Source organism: Physeter macrocephalus, chromosome 19, assembly GCF_002837175.3.
Source record: "Physeter macrocephalus isolate SW-GA chromosome 19, ASM283717v5, whole genome shotgun sequence".
Lineage (NCBI taxonomy): Eukaryota > Metazoa > Chordata > Mammalia > Artiodactyla > Physeteridae > Physeter > Physeter macrocephalus.
Window position 1 is genome coordinate 60,319,349 of NC_041232.1, and position 20,711 is coordinate 60,340,059.

The 20,711-nt window shown below is 40.6% G+C and overlaps 1 protein-coding gene across 1 annotated transcript in view; it reads right to left on the bottom strand.

The window, feature by feature from the left end:
- Positions 1-20,711, bottom strand: part of EPG5 (ectopic P-granules 5 autophagy tethering factor) — a 161,641-nt gene that overhangs the window by 136,821 nt on the left and 4,109 nt on the right. The window contains exons 2-9 of the mRNA XM_024132235.3: positions 11,069-12,013; positions 9,511-9,754; positions 8,160-8,296; positions 7,154-7,261; positions 6,219-6,292; positions 4,209-4,314; positions 1,447-1,561; positions 879-1,029 (exon numbers count right to left, since the gene is read on the bottom strand). Of these exons, the coding sequence (XP_023988003.1) occupies positions 879-1,029; positions 1,447-1,561; positions 4,209-4,314; positions 6,219-6,292; positions 7,154-7,261; positions 8,160-8,296; positions 9,511-9,754; positions 11,069-12,013 (1,880 nt within the window). The remainder of the gene's footprint in view (positions 1-878; positions 1,030-1,446; positions 1,562-4,208; positions 4,315-6,218; positions 6,293-7,153; positions 7,262-8,159; positions 8,297-9,510; positions 9,755-11,068; positions 12,014-20,711) is intronic.

Here is a 20,711-nt window from a genome sequence, read left to right on the forward strand (position 1 = left end):
TAGCACTGGGGGCGAAAGCTTGACTGTGGAGAGTTCAAGAATTTCATGGCATCCTATATCATTTACCTGGCTTTATGAAGCTGAAGGATATGTATCTAAAATAATTAAAGTCAATTATGTTTTGGAAACAAAAGTATGGGAGTGGGAGAAGTTTTACAGTTTTTTGGAAGTTTTCTTTCAAGGTAAGGGAGGTTGGAAGAAATAGCAGTGTATTTATATACACTGTAAAGACAGAAAAATTGATGATATAGAAAAGAGGATACAAAATTAATTCAATGAAAAGCAGTGCATTTCTCAGAATTTACTCATATTTGATAGTAAAAACATAAACCTACCTTTCATGCAAATAAATGATAATGCTTTCCCAATTCAAATAGTGGCCACTGATGAAATCTTTGCAATTTTCTTTAAACGGTATTTTATAGAAATTACAATTACAGTAAATAAGAGAGAAAACAGAGAAATAATAATGCAAAAGAGCTACTGCCAATTTTCCACAGCTACACGACAATTCCCAGGCAAAAGCTAGGAGACAGAAGAGAGTAAAAGAAGGGGAAAGACCCTGTATTTTCTTCGACCCCTTCTTTGACCCCTTCTTTCTGGCCAAGTTCAACCCAGCAGCTGCTCTGAGGATCTTGACTCCAAGAACAACTGCCTAGCAAACCAGTTTGAGATTTGAGATAATTAACCAAATATTCTGACGGGAAGTATTTATTTAAAATTCCCAAGAGGTAGATGGTGAAGAAAAAAAATTCTTACTTTTATGAGAAATAAGACCTGAACTATACCACTACAATGCCCATCATCCCAATTATACAGTGTCTGTGACTGACCAGGGTGAAAGTTAACAGAAACAGACGAACCAAGAGCAGTATTACCTGATCATATAACCAATTCGCTTGACAAACTGCCTATAGCGTGCTCTATTGAAGGTTTCTAACCCCACAGCCAGAAGTTCCACTAAGGAGTTAGCAAAGGCAAAAATTTTCATCATCTCTTGAGGTATTGTTGTTTCAGGTAAATAATCACCTAGAAGTTAATCAAAGAAAAGGAAAAAAATCATAATTACTATGGAAAAACACTGAAAGATGTGGATGTCAGTATATTAATGAGGAAAGAAAGCCAAGATAGAGAATCCCCATTGCTCTGGCTCCTATGTCAATATAAAATGGGAAACTTGAGACAAAGTGCAAAACTAAAACCATTTATTAAAGCTGGGCTATGTGCAAGCTGGTCAACCTTAAGCATGTAAGCACCAGGGAGGAAACTACAATCACAAGAGAAAGGAAGGAAGCCTCCTCACGGTGACGCAATCATCTCTGTATAGTACAGCCAGGCACGGGGAACCTGAATCAGGAGCCCACAAGAGACAAGACTTGATGCTAAGTTCCTGTGTTTGAGCTTGCCCCTACCACATTTTACATATGACAAAAGGAATTAGTCTACCTTTTGCTTTAAACCCAAGAAGATGTTGAAAGAGTTCATGAAATGGGAACTGTGATAGTAGAATAACCAAGTCATCTTCATTAAGGAGAATCCAACTAGTCTCAGGGTCTTCATCCTAAGGGAAAAGATGCAGAATCATGTCAGCTGATTTGACCAGATGACACCATGGTCTAGAGTTACAGGACCTGAATTACCACAGGTCTCAGTGGTACACCTGTGGTATTCTCATGAGTCCTCGTGGACTTCTCCTCCAGGACAGAGATTTATACTGTCGGTTCTATTAGATGACCTGTAAATCCCTTAAAACTGCAAGCACAATTTTATGTGTATCTGAGTCATATCCATTCTTCAGTGGCTGAAACTGCTCTCAATTAAATTTCCATCCTAAAGAAGATGAAAAATAATTCCTCTAGAATAGGGATCTTACTATAAATCTCAGTGATGTGACAACATCAATTAAAGAAACATTCACTAAGAGTCCCAGTTATTTTATCTACAAGGCTCTTCTTGCCCCAAAATTAAGGTCTACTGCCGTACTCACTGACTTACCAAGAAGCAATTAGCATTTGCTATGGATAACTAAAGTTCTGTTGTCAATTAGTGTTGCTAAAAACAGGATAAAAATAACAGTGGTCATACACAGGGATCACATAGGGGAAACAGCTGGAGTTTTTTGTTTGATACAGAGCACTAAAGTCTCCTTAGAAACCAAATTGATTTGTGTCCTAAGATATGCTACATTCAAAAGGGAATACTGTAAAAAGATGCAGAGATTCTGAAGAATTATCACCTCAGTTTCAACAAGGGACGAATGCAATTCATTCATAATTTCCTGAAGCCACTCATTTTTACCCTCTTACATGTCCTAAATGGCTAGCAAACAAGAGCCTCAGAAATTCTACCTTGAGCAGTCCTCAGCTCCAGCTGTACATCAGAATCAACCATGGAGGCTTTTAAACATTTGGATGTCTGGGTGTGGGCCAGGGCAAGGTTTTTAAGTTGCCCACGTGGTTCTAATATACAGCCGGTGTCAAGAAACCACTGACATGGACGATTCACAGTGCCTTCCGCCCATGGCCTTTTCTGAGTCAACAGCACTCCCAGCATTCCCTCCCCAGGCTCTTGAATCCACTCAGCATCCAGTGAGTGCTAACCAGGAGCCAGACACGATTCCAGAGTCCTTAACGATTACCTCTCTTTAGGATTAAATGCAGGAAACCCACCAGAAAAAAAGACTTCTCTCTTAGGAGAAACCAGTCTTGGAAGAAAAAAAAAACCTGCTCCATCACAATCTTTAAAAGAGCAATTTGGGACTTCCCTGGCAGCCCAGGGGTTAAGACTTGGCACCTCCAATGCAGTGATGCAGAGGACACAGGTTCAATCCTTGGTTGGGGAACTAAGATCCCACATGCCGTGTGGCAAGGCCAAAAAAAAAAAAAAAAACAATTTGCACCAGCTCCTGAGAAGCTGTCTCCAGATGACTGTTCAATCTCTAGCTAAGAAGTCTGCATGGCCACATCATTTACCATCATCTCACCACCTCCTACAAGTCCCAGGAAGAGCACAATGAGTGTGAAGAGGCTCCTGCTTCTGAATGAACACCTGGGTAAATACACAGACATGATCCCACAGCTGCCACGCTGTCATTCTGTAAACTTTCAACTCCTTTTGAAGAGAAGGGGTTTCAGTAAATTTAGTCCCTGGCCAACCTTGGACAAACACATCAAATCAGGATTTGGACCATAAAAACGCAATAGATAGGGCCAATAACTAGTTGGAAAAAAAAAATGCCTTACCAATACACTAACCACGTATATAGTAGAAAGAAAAGTCAATAAATGTTATCTTGAGAAACTGGGGGGTTTTTTGTTTGTTTTGTGGGGGTTTTTTGTTTGTTTGTTTGTTTTGGCCAATGTTGTGCAGCATGTGGGATCTTAGCTCCCTGACCAGGGATCGAACCCAGGCCCCCTGCAGTGGAAGTGCAGAGTCCCAACCACTGGACCACCAGGGAATTCCCAAGAAACTGGGTTTTGATCATTAAATTCTAACCAAAAAAAGAAAATTATCTTCCATCTTTCAAATGAGACGATCTAGATAAGAAGTTTGTAAGCGTTAAGGAAGAACCTTGATAAGATACAACTCTTTGTTATACAGACTCAGAGTATCTGTAGGTGAGACCTCAAGCCCAGAAAACTGTTACTGCATAAAATAAAATCCTAATAGAAAGTGTAGGAGCTTCCCTGGTGGCACAGTGGTTGAGAGTCCGCCTGCCAATGCAGGGGACACGGGTTCGTGCCCCGGTCCGGGAAGATCCCACGTGCCGCAGAGCGGCTGGGCCCGTGAGCCATGGCCGCTGAGCCTGTGCGTCCGGAGCCTGTGCTCCACAACGGGAGAGGCCACAGCAGTGAGAGGCCCGCGTACCGAAAAAAAAGAAAAAAAAGTGTACATAATATGTAAACACTTCCAGGTTCCAGACTCTCCCAGCTGCACAGGGAGATGGTCTAGAGAAGGGTGGCAGCAGAGACACTGGCTCAGAGCATCGGCTCTGCGTTTAATGATGTGTGATTTGGGACAAATTCCCTCAACCCCACCCGCACCTGTTTCCTCATCTCTAAAAGGGGGATGAAAACAGTACTTGCCTCGTGAGGCTGTTGGGAGAATTAAATGGGCTAATACATGAGAAGTGCTTAGAACGATACTTGGCACGTAAAAAGAAGAGCTCAGAAATGATTCATCAAAATGCTGTTGACATGACGACTTACCTCTTCTCCTCCCTCATCTACTAGTGTCCACGTCCCGGATGCAGGCCCCGAGGAGGATGGATTCCGCTCACTGGGCTTCATGTGGCATAGGAACTCGGCTCGATTTCTAAAGGACAAGGGAAATCACTCCAATCACCTAAACATAAACACAGAAAGCCCACTGCGTGCATTCTGGATTATCTACTCGCCCTGAAGAAGAGTCAGACATCAACTCAATCTTCAAATGGTTTGAATTAGTAAATAAGAAATAATAACTGGCTAAAACTCAAGGAGACCAAAGCTTCGCTAATCGTGGTGTAGAGACCACAGCCATTCTGGGTCAATAATGATGAGGAACCGCAGAGAAGCAGTTATGCCAGCACAGGGCCTGCCCACAGCGGGGCCTCGGTACACCCAGGACCACACAGTACCTGAACTCTAACCAGCTCACAAAGTGTTCAGGAAACATGCTTTACTGAATAAAAAAGGATAATCTGCAGGTAATGGAGAAGCTGGTTTAGGGGGAAAAGTACACCTAAACACCACGGGGAGGAGCAGCCCCTATATCCAGGCGGTGAGAGGGAGGAATCTGGGGGAATTCCTGCCAGCCAGGCTTTCACAGGTGCTGGCTGGCCCTGACAAGTCAGTGTAACCAGAGAAGTTTCTTCTCTGAGACCACCAGACAGTTCTCAGCTCTCTGCTCCTTCCTCTCTGGCCTAACCCAGAAAATTCATCCATTTCCTCCTTTCACCAGGAGCTCTCCTCCAAGACTTCCAGTTTCCAAACTGAGGGGCTCCAGTCCTGCAGCTCCACATGTCCACTGATAGTTGTCACTCGTATGTGTCCACTTGCAAACCACAATGACCTCAAATTTTCCTCCTTACCCAACGGCTCTCCTTTCTGTCTTTTCGGTCTGTTGGGGCTGCCAACACCCTCTCAGTCACTCAGACTCAGAGTCTACAGAGTTAGGTCCGAGCCACCCTTGCCCACATTTTCTTATTTAATCTGCTACTTAATCCTTTCCTGGGAAGATGACCTTCCCGGGCCCCACTTTCTCCTTCCCACTACCAACACCAATTCAGGCTGGGGGCAGATAGGCTTTCCTGGATCAAGAGCCAGTGGTAGTAACAGTTCAAGGTCACCTATACACACCTCTGCCTTCTCCCCCCACTTAAGGATGTGCCCTCTCGATGCTGGATTCAGTTCCAGAGCCAGCAGAGCCAGATGTCTGCAACCGTAGACAATTCAATGCAAGAAATGAAGCAAAAGCGCATCTTCTTCCGCCTCCAGTCCATTCTAATCTTCCTTAAATACAACTTTTACCCTTTTTCAAAAAGCCTCAAGTGCTACAAAGGCCAGACCATCTCAAATATCTGTCTTAATTTCAAGGTCTTCTATAATCAGACTCACCCTAGTTGTTCATCTTTATTATCACCCCCCACACCCCTTCACTCCAGCCAAGCTGCTCTCCGAACTGCCCCCTGCACAGCTATCCTTCCCTGCACTGTGGGCCACTGCTCACTGTTCTCCCACCTACAGTGCCCTCCCTACTCCTCTCCTGCTGAAATCAGTTCCATTCTTCAAACCCAGCTCATCCACCTGGAACCCTCTGACTACTCCACTCTACTCTCTTTACTCTCTTCATTTCTACTGCATCAATCATAGCTTCACACAATTCAGCACTTGAATCTCTTTGACTGTGCTTTTTTTTCCCTCTGCCACTAAATCTCTCCTTCTAAGGAAGAGATCATCCTTTTTTTCTCCCCACAGCACCACAATGACATATATGACAGGAGTCACAAATCCACTAAAAAGGAGGAACCAAAAAAGTTAATCAGTTTTTTTTAAAAAAAAAGCAGTTAAAAGGGTCACTTTGGGACAAAGGGTATTAAAACCCAAAGAAAACCTGCGATGTTAAATTTTGGAATGCTGACTCTTCCCTTAGCAATTGTTTGGATCTGGGCAGTTTAGGAAGCCAATTGTTTGATAGAACATTTTCATTTCTACTTCACAAAGCTCTTCCACACTTACTTGACAGGAGACATTAGCAGGGCAAGGGACTGCATAAAATGAAAGACCCCTGATGGGTTATTCAACACTTTGATCTGAAATCAGAAAAGGAAAAGGCATACTGTAGAAAACCAACAACCCAAGTATCCATAATCTTAGGTCCCCAGAATTTTGACAAAGGGAGCTGTTAAGGAAACAAAGATGGAACTGGCACCTCATCCACAAGAGTGAGAACACCTGTGGGTTACCTGGCAGTACTGACTGGGCTATACTCAGAGAACAGAGGTAGCTGAGCCATTTACATCAATTACCTGAAACAATATGGGCAGGAGGAGTAAACTGCTATCTTAATCCAAAGTTAAATAAAAACAAAAAATCTTCCTTCTACCTCAAAAGATTCAAATTTCTTGCCACCAGAAATACTAAAGAAAAGGTAACATGGAGAATGGCCTGGCATACATCTGGCTCATACCCACCCATCTGAGGGGTTGCTACGAGTAACAACACAACCCAAAGGCAAGCAGCAGAGACGCCTAAACTGATCGCACAGACCTGAGAGCTCATTAAAAAACTTTGAGAGGCTTGTGGCTTCTTTTTTATCTGTACCAACTGTAGTGTGAGATGGATTAATTTAGGACGTTGTGTTGAATATTACAGAAAAAAATCCTAGCAAGCCTTCCTGCACAGAAATTTTACAGAATTAAATACTACTAAGCCTACCAAGCCAGACTACAACTGAACTTTTGCAATTCCATCTTAATTTCATCAGTTTGGGGTGGTCCAAGAAGTTGCAGCATAATAACTTCTACAAATACAGACTGGATATACCCCAATAATTTTATTTTAAATATCAATATTTTTAAAGTAGGCTTATTTTTTAAAGCAACTTCTTCAGGAAAAATGTTTAACAAAATCGCCTCCCATTCTCTTCAACATTAGAAGGCCATTCATCATACCTGGATGAAAGGAACAGCCCATTTACTAACACCAGCCGGGCATCGAAGAATATGGTTTAGAAGGAAGAGGTGATCTCCAGGACAGCCAACTCTTTGTAACACTGATACCTAAACAATAAAGGATGTATAGTTTTACTATTTACAAAGACGAATGTTTTTAAGGGTCTAATGAAATCACTTATCCGATATTTAAATACATGTGATCTTTCAAAAGAGTAACTAGACATAAGATATACGACTGACCGGTTGAGTTTCTACCACAGAGGTACACAGAGGCCTATGAACCTATGAGCACTCTGATAAAAATATCGTAAGTAGTTTCTCTGCAAACCCAATTTTTATTATCTGGCAAATTACAAATCACTAATGTTCCTGGCCACACGTGAATAGATATAAGTCAAGTAGTTTAATCTATTCCCAGTTTGTAATAGTTTCTCAAATCCAAGTAAGTATGCTTAGAACCTCAGCCCATATCTAAGAATGCTAGCATGAACCTAAAAAAAGCACCCAAGGCAGCTCCATTGAGAAACATAACCAGTAAACGAACAACCTCTCCCCCCGGTAACACACGATATCTTTCCTAAAGTTCCCAAATCCTGATTCCTTTCCTTTTTTCCCTTAAAAAAAATTTTTTAAGTATAAATAAGTACAGCATTAAACATAAGATAATAAAAAAGTGATATGAACAACTTTTAGCGCACATACCTATACTCTGAATATACATCTAGTCTTAAATTTAGCATGCTTCCCACATTTCCATTTCCTCCTAAGTCGAAGGCCAAAGATCATTTAACATAAACCTTATCAGAGAGAAAAGCACTGTGTGCTTAATAATGCACTAGATAAGGATAACTTATTTCCACATGTCATGAGCAAAGAAAACATCACTAACATATTAAAACAAATTAGCTGAAGAAGCTATTAAAGAAAAACCTATAAGGAAACAGGAGATAATTCTTAAATTATCAGGGAAATAAAGGACAGTATACTATGTCTATTTCCTTACCAATTTCTGCAGCCAGAGAAGAATATCATCATGGAACTGAGTATCTTCATTAACTCTCCTGGTGAACATGAATAAGACACTAATGCACTCCTTTAGCTGACACAGATCAGAGGGAATGCTTTCTACCTGTTTAGAAGCTATAAATTAAAAAGAGGATTAAATTAGTCCCATATAAATGGTATTTGTGACAGAATTTTTAGTATCTCTACTTAAAATAAATAAACTATTTAAAAGATTTAATTCAGATGAAAATCCAAGGAGAAAAGTTACATCAAAATATCTGAGTTTCTACTAAATATGTAAACCGAAAAAAGTATTTAACTTCATGAAGTATTTCAAAGCAAGAAAAAATTAACTTCATCAAAATTTTTTATTTAAAAATCAGCAAATCTCTGGTCTAGCCCCAGCTCTCTGATTAGTTATGAAAACGATAAGGGGGAAGGATTTTTTTATTTTAAATGATCCTAATATCTCTCCAAGAAATAAAAATTGCATAAGTAATACTTATCATATAGTAAAGGCTAATTTTTTTTTTAATAAATTTATTTATTTATTTATTTTGGGCCGCATTGGGTCTTCGCTGCTGTGCACAGGCTTTCTCTAGTTGCGGCAAGTGGGGGCTATTCTTCATTGTGGTGCGCGGGCTCCTCATTGCGGTGGCTTCTCTTGCTGTGGAGCACAGGCTCTAGGCGCATGGGCTTCAGTAGCTGTGGCATGCGGGCCTCAGTAGTTGTGGCTCACGAGCTCTAGAGAGCAGGCTCTGTAGTTGTGGCGCATGGGCTTAGTTGCTCCGCGGCATGTGGGATCTTCCCGGACCAGGGCTAGAACCTGTGTCTCCTGCATTGGCAGGCGGATTCTTAACCACTGAGCCATCAAGAAAGCCCAAGGCTAATTTATTAAAACCCAAAATAAGATGAAAAATTCAGAACATTATAAATGCTCTGAGGAAAATTAAACACCCCAACAAAATGGACAAGCAAAAATAAAGTGCAACAGACAGAGAATGAAAATGTACTGTGATTATTAGTTTTAGAATCAAAAACTATTTGGACTTGAATTGGTAACGAGCACATAAATTAGGACAGTAAGAGACATTAATGATAAAAAGCAAACTTTTGGCTTCCTAAAGAAGCAGAGAATGACAGCCCACGGGGTAGGGAGATCTGGCACTGCTCCCAAGAAATGTTATTAAGGCAGATCTCAGTCCTATATTGGGGGAGGTAAGGTAAAACAGCAAGCACAAATTATCCCTTATAATATCAGTACACAATAGATTCAACCAGATTGTATCCCTCAATTCTTTTTATAATTTAGACCACAAGAAAGAGTGAGACTTTCATTACTTACACACCTTGGCCTTCCTGATGAATTGCTAAAGATCTCAGAACAGCCAAACTATTGAGTAATGTGTAGATGTAAGACTCCACTTGCAACCGTGAGAGCACAGAAGTGTAAGAATGCAGCGCCAAGGTCTGGTGGAGGTGCTCAGATTTGGCATCAAACAGTTTTTTTAGCTCTCCCAGTGCATTTTCATTCATCTCCACTCTCTGGTAGCGATGATGGCCTGAAACTTTCACTTGATCAGCACAGATACCCTAGCAGTGGGCAAAAGGGTAAGATACGAAGCCAGTTACTCTTTGCTCTTGAAGCCTGTATACAATACACAGGCTTCAGTACCATCTTCAAAGAGCTTACAAATCACAGTGAGGGAACAATACTACCACGTAGAAAACAAAGCTACTATACAACCAGGTGCCAATCACAAAGGCATCACAAGTTCAGAGACGAGAAGAGAAACCCTAAAATGAAGTAGGTGGGGAAAGGTGCAAGAAAACAATAGAGCTTGTCTCTAAGACCCTCATGATTGATGACCTTACCTTCTACTTTATAAACACTGAGGTCAATGTGATATCCCCTCAACTTCAAGAGACCTCAAAACATCTCTGTACTTACCCTCACCATTCTTTGTGATTCTGCTCAAAACAAACCCCTCCTTTCCAATATTAACCCTCCAACTGTTTTCTTGATTCTATTCTCTCTTTTGCAGTATTTTCAAGTTTCCCTCTCCACAGGATCCTTCCTATCTACAAAGAGATACACAGGTCTCCAAGAAATGACGATTAGGGTTGGGGGAAATCACATGTTTCTCCCAGACATCTCCTCCATCTTCCCTTCACTGCTAAACTTGTCAAGAGTGGCCTGCTCTTCCTCGCCATCCCTCCCAGGCCACTATGCAATGGCTTTCCTGATGGCACCTTGGCCTCCATAGGGTCACATCTTATTGCCTTCCCTATTTTCTCATTTCCTCTTGACCTCGTTCCATGGATCATCCTCCCCTTGACACTCTCTACCCATTAGATGTTCCTGGCATTATGCCCAAGGTCACAAGCTAAATGGCCCACGGGCTGAATCTGACCTGGAGACATGACTTGCTTTGGCCTCTACTGTGCATGAGTGAGTGAGTGAGTGAGTGAGTGTGTGTGTGTGTGTGTGTGTGTGTGTGTGTGTGTGTGTGGATTTAGTTGCCAACATTTACAAATCAGGATCCCTCCCATAAAAATCCAGATTTCTAGCTTCTCTTAGAAAAACATAAGATGTGGCAATGCTGAACCAATATAACCTCACAGCAACAATCAACTATAACACAAGAGTAGCTCCCCCTGCTGGACCAGGCATGAGCTTACCCAGTGATCACCGTCCCACTCAACCTGTTTCACTTCTCCAGGTTACCTGCCTGGCCCCTGTGGGCACATGACACTGTGACTCCTGCACTCAATTACTATGGGCTAAGACAGGGTCCGTGTGGGTAAAAGGAGCAGACTCCAGACCTCAGTGGCATCACAGGAATAGCAGCTCCACTGCAAATTCCCCAGGCTCCTGCAAGCTTTACAAAACACTAGTCAATATACCTGTACAGACGACTGTTCCTCCTTGAAGTGCCATAGTCGACTTCTGGCATTTTGGCAATCAGACATCAGAGCAAGGAGCTCAGCTTCAGCCAGCAGCAGCTGCTTCCTACAGCGTGAGTAGTTCAAAAGCAACTCATAAAATTCATGCCTGTCCTGATGAGCCATGCTGTCAAATTCTTCTAAATATGACTCAACATTTTCCAGCCATGAACCAGGCTCAAAGACTTTTAGCTGTTCTTCAGTAAATGGTACTACTTCTGGTTGAGATGGGAGCTCCGGGTAGAGTCGCTCATTACGAAGCAAGGGTTTCACTGCCACCAAAGCCGGTACATCCCCAGCAGTTTCAGCTGGCAACTGGGGATACAGTTTTTTCACTCTAGGTGGCTGAAAAATGTCTTTGGCTTCACAAGAACTCTGCAAGCCAACATTTTGTAGCACTCCTGAAGAAAGACCCAAGGCTTCTTTGTCTTCTCTCCTATTCTGAGTATCTCTGACCTTCAAATTTTCCACCTCATGCTGAATATAAGGAACATTAGATTGCAGTGTGCTTTCCAAAGGTCCACATTGTACCAGTTTATCTTCCTCCATTTCTGTACTGTTCTCGGGGGGTTCTACTTTGGTTCCGACATTGCCTCCAGGATCGACCTTCGGCTTGACTGCATCATCCCCAGCACAGGCTCTGATCTCCTCTCCCTCCTTTAGACTCTCTGTTTTACATGTCAGGGACTCTTCATTGCTTAGAGTTAAGGAGGTGAGTGGTACATGAAACATTTCACTCTCGTTTTGTCGACTAGCATCATTCTGGAGCTGGGAATCGGTTAACTCCTTTAGATGGTCTCCTTTGAATTCACAAGCTGGGGTAGGGATTTCCAGCTCTCTGGAGGTTTTTGGAAGGGAGACTTCATCAGACTCTTCCCTCTGAAGGGTTTCATATTTCTTCTTTTCCTAAAAACAAGATTCATAATGTGAAATAATTTATAATATGACAATAACTGATGCTTTCAACATGAGGAATTTTAAAATTGTATAAAAAAATCTAAGTTCACTTCATAAGCAGTGTGTTTCATATTTCATATTATTCAATTTTGAGAATGCTGAATTTCGGAGATTCACTAGTCTAATCCCTACAGAGGAAAACATGAGAATAAGCAACAAATTATGATTCAAGAATGGAGAAGGAAAGTCTTAAGTAGGCTGTTCTCCATTCTGCTAGAGGTTAAGTAAGAGAGAACAATCTCCAAGTATCTTAGGCTTCAACAGGTTTGCGTCCTGACAAACATATCTATTCAAATTTCAGGCAAAAAAAGTCAGGACAACTTGAGCAATGAAATAAATAACTATAGTACTGGATTATAACCTCAGAATAAAATAAATATCCATGAGTCCATACTCACATAACTAAATATATATATATATATATGTTATATGTATCTTTTTTTTCTTAATGGACAAGAAGTGGCACTCTTCCTTACAGAAGTCCAATTAATAAATGTAGATGGAATGAGAAAAACAGAAAATCACGATTAGAACACCATGGTAATAACTGCCACAGGCAAGAGGCAAGATCTACTAAGTAATGAAAGTGAATGAAAATTTAAGCAGAAGCAGAATATTTGTATAGTCTCAAAGTATCCCCTAAATATTTAGTAATTACAAAGGGAAAATCATAAGTTTCAGTGGAGAATCCTGGCAGTCAACACCTTAACCAAGTGATCAGGGTTACTATAACCAGTAATACATCCCCATACGATGTTCTGAGAAGGCTTATCCCCTCTTCAGTACCCTTTCTAATAATGTATAACCTCAATCTAAGCATGAGAAAACACCAGACGAAAACCCAAATTAAGGGAAAGTCTACAAAATAACTGAAGTGTTATGATCATCAAAGAAAAGACAAGACTGAGGAACTATCAAAAGACTGGAGAAAACTACTAGAGACATGACAACTGAATGCAATGTAGGATCCTGGATTGGACAATGGAACAGAAAAAGGACATTAGCAAGAAAACTGGTGAAATTCAAAAAAGTTCTATATTTTAGTTAATAGCATTGTACCAATGTTAATTTGTTGGTTGTGATAAATGTTTTACAACATAGAATTTACAGTTACATAACACAAGAAGATGCTGGATGAAAGGCATATGGAACTCTCTGTATTATATCTGCAACTTATTAAATCCAAAATTAATTCCAAGAAAACCAAAAACCAAAAAAAAGTTAACCATTTAAAAAATAAGATAAAATAAATTATGGTTGTTTAATGAAGTATCTCTGGCATTAACACACAAACTAGACACACAGGAAAGAAGTCTGGATTAAAAAGAAGAAAAAATATGGAAATATTTATTATTTATTTATTTAAGTAAAATTGTTACATCCAAAGAAATTAAAAAATGACTCACTCAAATACTTCCCTCACTATAAAATTTTTTTTTTTAATGTGGGGTGTTTTTTGGCTGTGTTGGGTCTTCGTTACTTCACGCGGGCTTTCTCTAGTTGCTGCGAGTGGGGGCTACTCTTCGCTGTGGTGCGAGGGCTTCTCATTGTGGTGGCTTCTCTTGTTGAAAAGCACGGGCTCTAGGCGCACGGGCTTCAGTAGTTGCAGCACGCGGGCTCAGTAGTTGTGTCTCGCAGGCTCTAGAGCTCAGGCTCAGTAGTTGTGGCGCACGGGCTTAGTTGCTCCGCCGCCTGTGGGATCTTCCTGGACCAGGGCTCGAACCCATGTCCCCTGCATTGGCAGGCGGATTCTTAACCACTGTGTCACCAGGGAAGTCCCCACTGTGAAATTTTAAGGAAGGCAAAATGATGGTTACAAAGTTATCAGTGATTTTGGATTATGTTGTCCAGCAAACATCCAGCAAAAAAAAGCTGACAAGTAAATAGCCAAAAAAGTAAAACATTTATATGCACCTAATATTAGGAAGAAAAGACAAAATGTTTTTGAAATGGAATTTGAGCTCAGCTTGCTGGTAATGAACTACCAAATGTTTACAAATGGTAGTGATGCGAGAAGCAACGTGTCCCTCCAAAATTACTGTCCTGGATATCAGATTCAGAGAACAGCCACACAATGCATACAAACCACTCTGTCAAACTGCCTAAAATCATGAATACCAGGAAAGCATTACATGAGTGTTTATAAGAAAATGAAAAAGTGGGTCCAATTACACTGCAATGATGTTTAGCACACTAGCTATAATAAATAGGTTTGTCAGATTGAGAGGTCAGAAAAAAGAAAATTAGGAGAGGGAGGTCAATGGTTACTACAGTGGGAGAAATACTGGTGTACCAGTCAGGGCAGAGGCCAAATTTTAGTGAGTTGAACAATCATGAAATGAAATTAAGAAAACAATTTCATTTATAATGAACAGAGAACAAAATACTTAGGGATAAGCTTAACAAAAGAAGTGTAAAATTTATACTCTGAATATTACAAAACAAAATTTGAAAGAAATTAAAGACTAATAAGTGAAAACACATTCCATTTTCATGGATCCGATCACAATACTGTTAATATGGCAATACTCCTCAAATTGATATACAAATTCAACACCATCTCTATCAAAATCCCAGCAGCCTTTTTTGCAGAAAATGACAAGCTGATCCTTAACCTCATAAGGAAATGCAAGGAACCCAAAATAGATGAAACAATCTTGAAAAAGAAGAACAAAGTTGGAGCTCTCGCGCTTCGCAATTTCAAAATCTACTACAAAATTACAATAATAAAGACAGTGTGGTTCTAGCACATGGACAGACAAACAGATCAATGAAACAGAACTGAGAATCCAGAAATAAACTCTTTTTTTATTCATCAACATTTTTTATTTCTTGTCTTTTTTTTTTCAAGTTGTTGGGAGCTTTTTATTTATTTTTTTTAACATCTTTATTGGAGTATAACTGCTTTACAATGGTGTGTTAGTTTCTGCTGTAAAACAAAGTAAATCAGCTATACCTATACATATATCCCCATATCTCCTCCCTCTTGCATCTCCCTCCCACCCTCCCTATCCCACCCCTCTAGGTGGACACAAAGCAACAAGCAGATTTCCCTGCACTATGCAGCTGCTTCCAACAGCTATCTGTTTTACATTTGGTAGTGTATATATATATATGTCCATGCCACTCTCTCACTTCGTCCCAGCTTACCTTTCCCCCGCCCCGTATCCACAAGTCCATTCTCTACATCATCGTCTTTATTCCTGTCCTGCCCCAGGTTCTTTTTTTTTTTTAACATCTTTATTGGAGTATAATTGCTTTACAATGGTGTGTTAGTTTCTGCTTTATCACGTACCACAATGTTCACTGCAGCTCTATTTACAATAGCCAGGACATGGAAGCAACCTAAGTATCCATCAACAGATGAACGGATAAAGAAGATGTGGCACATATATACAATGGAATATTACTCAGCCATAAAAAGAAACGAAATTGAGTTATTTGTAGTGAGGTGGATGGCCCTAGAGTCTGTACATACAGAGTGAAGTAAGTCAGAAAGAGAAAAACAAATACCGTATGCTAACACATATATATGGAATCTAAAAAAACAAAAAAAAAAATGGTCATGAAGAACCTAGGGGCAAGATGGGAATAAAGACGCAGACCTACTAGAGAACGGACTTGAGGATACAGGGAGGGGGAAGGGTAAGCTGGCACAAAGTGAGAGAGTGGCATGGACACACATACACTACCAAATGTAAAATAGATAGCTAGTGGGAAGCAGCCGCATAGCACAGGGAGATCAGCTCGGTGCTTTGTGACCACGTAGAGGGGTGGGATAGGGAGGGTGGGAGGGAGGGAGACGCAAGAGGGAAAAGATATGGGGATATATGTATATGTATAACTGATTCACTTTGTTATAAAGCAGAAATAAACTCTTATATTTAAGGTCAACTGATTTTCAACAAGGATGCCACGACAATTCAAAGGGGAAAGAACAGCCCTCAACAAATGGTGCTAAACAACTGGATATCCAAAGAATAAAACTGTACCCCTATCTTATATCATATTCAAAAATTAACAAAAAGGATCACAGACCTAACATAAGATCTAAAACTTTTAAACTTTTCAAAAAAACACAGGAGTAAATCTTAGCGACCTTGGGTTAGGCAAAGCCTTGTTAGACATGACACCGAAAGCACAGCAACAAAAGAAAAAAGTAGATAAATTGGACTTCATAAAAATTTTAAGATTTTGTGCTGAAAATCAAAATATGAAGAAAGTGGAAAGACAACCCCACAGAATGGAAGAAAATGTCTTCAAATCAATTACTGCATAAGGGGCTTATATACAGAATAAAAAAAAAGAACTCCTGTAACTCAAGAATAAAAAGATGAACAATCCAATTTAAAAATGGGCAAAGGATATGAACAGACATTTCTCCAAAGATAATACAAATGGCACACAAAAAGATGCTTAACATTATTAGTCATCACAGAAATGCAAATCAAAATCACAATGAGGTAACATATCACAGCCACTAAGATGACTAAAGTCAGATAATAATAAGTGTTGACAAGGATGTAGAAAAATTAGTATCCTCAAACACTGCTGGTGGGAAGCTAACATGATGCTTCTCTATGCAAAAGAGTTTGGCATTCCAAACCATGGTGATGGTGACACAATCTTGGATCTTACCAAAAACCACTGTATTACACACTTTAAATAAGTATAGTGTGTGAATTATATCTCAATAAAGCTGTTAGATGAAAAGATGGAAGATTTTAAAAACTCAGAGAGTTGAGAAATAAATGAAAAGTAAGGAAGCAGAGACGGGAATGTGAAATAGAGGGAGAAAATTTTAGTTGTCTTTTCTTAAACTGTAAGCGACCTCTGGGGATGTTAAATGTTAACTGGTAGAGAAGATAGGGAGCTGGAAGTAGGCCAAGATGGGCCACAAGATCAAGGGCACAGCAAATAAACACACCTCCTCCAACCCACAGGCCACCTCAGGCTTCCTCTCCAGCCTGTCCCTCAGGTAGTTTTTAACTTCCCTTTGCCAAGGGAAGTTGTTGCCCAACTCTGACCCCATCAAACCTCTTCCTCTTTCCCTACTCTATGACTGCCCTTGCAATTTCAAATTCTTCCCCTCAACTAAACAAAATGAAGTCTCCAGCTGCTACTATCAAACTTGCAGGCCCACAACCAGCAGATCTACCTTCCTGGGAATAATCACAACCATAACAGCAACAGATAATGTGGTTAGATAATCAATTAAAGAATTTTTTAAACCTTCCTAATACTCCCAGGGAAGAACACATATGACTTTGGGCTTTATTTCCCTTGGGGGTGGAACTCAGTGCTTCTCTGTTTAATTCTCCACCTGTGTTGTTACAGAAGTTAGGTCCAAAGAGGAATTAACCTGGGGTTGCCCCAGGAAAGGAGGTGGGGGAAAGGAGAGGAAAGCTGGTAATTTGATTCAAAGAATGGACTGGCCAGATCAGAGAAGGAAGGCAGAAGGAAAGGATGAACAACTGCGAGACACACAAATGTTTGAGAGGGTAGCAAAGGCCTGACCCTGACCCTCACAGATCCCTGGATAGGACAGGATGTCTGGGGTGCATATGCGGAGGGAGAAGGGGTTCACTGTGTTCATCACCAAAGCCATGGCCTCTAAGCAGTGGTGAGCTCCCTGTGGCTCAATGCACTTCTCCAAAGCACAGAATAGGGGAGCAGGTCCTGAAAGGTCTCCTAGCCTCCAGTCTCTGCCCTACCACCAATTCATCCCAAACACCACTATAAGACTGGTCTCCCTAAAACACTACCCTGAACACCACAAAAACAATCACAGCTCTCCACTTAATGAAAGTCTGACTCTTAACTTCGGCACTCAGTGCCTTTGATGACTCAGTTATGATCCTATCCCAAGACAAAATCTTCAATGACCCCATCAACCCTTCCACAGCACATGCTTTACTCTGAACTCTGCGGTGTGTACTTGCCATCTGGCCCTGGTCACGTGCTACCACATATGGTTATTTATCTTTATGTTGTGTCCCCCAAATGACCACAAATATCTTGAGACCAGAGAATACATCTTATGCCTTTTTGGATCTGATCTGCCTCTGATTTTCAACACTTTGCTCAATAAACATTTCTTGAAACAATAATGATGACTTATAATTCACAAGAATTTACTGAGTACCAACTGTATGCTGAGCTCCTAGGTACTAGCATCCTAAAATGAAGAAATTATTGAATTATCCAACAAATGTGCTCTGGCACGTTCAGAAGTTTATTCTTATATGCCTGGCAGAAAGCAAAGGGACTATCCAATGAATTCAGAGGAAACTGAACTTTTATGCCAAAATCTGAATCAAATTTTACACTTAAGATACAAAATTTCATTTAAAAACAAAAAAGAAAGCCAACTTCCAATTACTTTGCCTACTTGAGTTAACCAGAGATAAAGATTAGAACCTACTGTATATATAACAATCATTACAGACCACAAAATAAAATTCAAACAGAACTCCACGTGTATCAGGTTGTGTGTGCAAAAATTAATGCTTACATAATTTTATTTTAACCAAAAGACATGTTTCCTACAACTGAAAATGGCCTAGAGATTAATATTTCTTTATTTTTGATCTCTACATAAGTTACGTACAGGTAGAGAACCAATTTTAAAATAATTCCACAGGAGAAAAAATAATCAAGAAGTTATACAGAAACAGAAGAGTTGTTAATAAACATAGACTTACTTAACCATACATTACAGTAAATATGCCCTAGAGTGTTGGTGTATGTGTGGGGAAAAAACCTAAAGAGCACATAACAAACTGCTACCAACAGTTATGTCCAAGAGATGGAATTCAGGGCATTTCATTTCTGTGTTGTATACTTCTCTCTCTGTGTGTATATACTCATACATACACACTTTTTTTAAGCAATGAGCACTTTTGTAATCAGAAAAAAGTTTTGTTTTGTTTTTTTAAGTTCTGGAAAATAAATGGTCACTTTCCATTCATCACTTGCAGTTCTTCCTCTTTAAACTGTACTAAGTAAAAAAATTACAACTCCTTTCTATCCTTAAAAATATTAATGAGCTACTTCTTCATAAATTATAAAGGTTCAATTTTACACACTACATAGAATACTTTTGTGGGATTACCTTATTTTTTTTTCATTATTCTGAAAATATTTATTAGGTAACTACTACTGTATGTTAGGCATAGTTCTAGTACATGGGGTACATGAAGTGAACCAAACAGGCAAAGCTCCTTGGCCATGGGATTACTTTAAATGCAGGGTCTGTTTATCATGAATGTCTGTATCCACGGCCCTTAGCACAGTGCCTGGCACAGAATAGATAAAAAGGGCTTGGACACTTGAGTCCAACTATCAGCTCAAGAGCTCTCAGGGCAATTTTACCCACTCTCCTTGGGATGCACAAGAATGCTTTCCAAGTAAAAAGGAGAAGGATGGGGATTATACATTTTGCTGAGAATACAACATCTCCTCCTGGCTGCCACTTCTTTTGTGCTGCTCTTAGCAATCTTACTTCACGTAACAGCAGCACTTTCCATGCTTATCTCTTCCTCTTCCTTTCATACACTTTTTTCTCCCAGCTTCTAGGACCCCAAACATATACTACTCACCGGTCACTCCTCATGCTCGTTTGTTGATTCCTGCCTCTCCCCGCAAAATTGGAGTGCCCTTGGGTTCTGTTCTTGTCACCTCTTTATACTACACTCACTCCTAAGGTAACCTCGTTCAGCCTCTGGTTTTAAATAACTATCTATATGCTGATGACCCCAAATCTTTTATCTCTCCCAAACTCTAGATCCACATATCCAATCCATTTGGATGTCTGACAGACATTTATTTCAAAATTAGCATGTCCTAAACTGAACTCCTGATCTGTCCCCAAAAGCTGTCCTACTCACTGCCTCCTCCATCTCAGAGTCACCCCTGACTGTTTTCTCATATCCCAACCAAACCACCAACAAATAGTCTTGGCTAGATCTTCAGAAACTCCCAAACTGCAAACACTTCTCACCACCTCTGCTTTACAACTCTGGTCCAGGCCACCATCACCCCCTGCCTGGATCACAGCAAAAATCTCTTAGATGGTCTCTCTGCTCGTTCCCTTACAGTCTGTTCTCAACAAAGCAAGCACAGTGACCCTTTAACATAACTTAGATCCTATCACTCCTCGGCTTCAAACCCTGAGGTGATTCCATATTTCACTCAAAGTACGAATCCTTACAATGGCCTACAAGGCCCTACACAACCTGGCCCTGTGTCACCTTCCTGACGTCATCCCAAATACTCTCCCCTCACGCACTTCACCCTAAGGACACTGCTACTGCCTTAAGGCATTTGCCCCAGGTGCTCCCAAGATCCAAATGGCTAACTCCCTCATCTCTTTCATGTCTTTACTCAAATTTCACCTTCAGTAAGGACTACCTTGACTGCCTATATAAAAATCATAACCCGGACTTCCCTGTTGGCACAGTGGTTAAGAACCCACCTGCCAATGCAGGGGACACGGGTTCGAGCCCTGGTCCGGGAAGATCCCACATGCTGCAGAGCAACTAAGCCCGCGCACCACAACTACTGAGCCTGCGCTCTAGAGCCCGCGAGCCACAACTACTGAAGCCTGCGCGCCTAGAGCCCGTGCTCCGCAACAGGAGAAGCCACC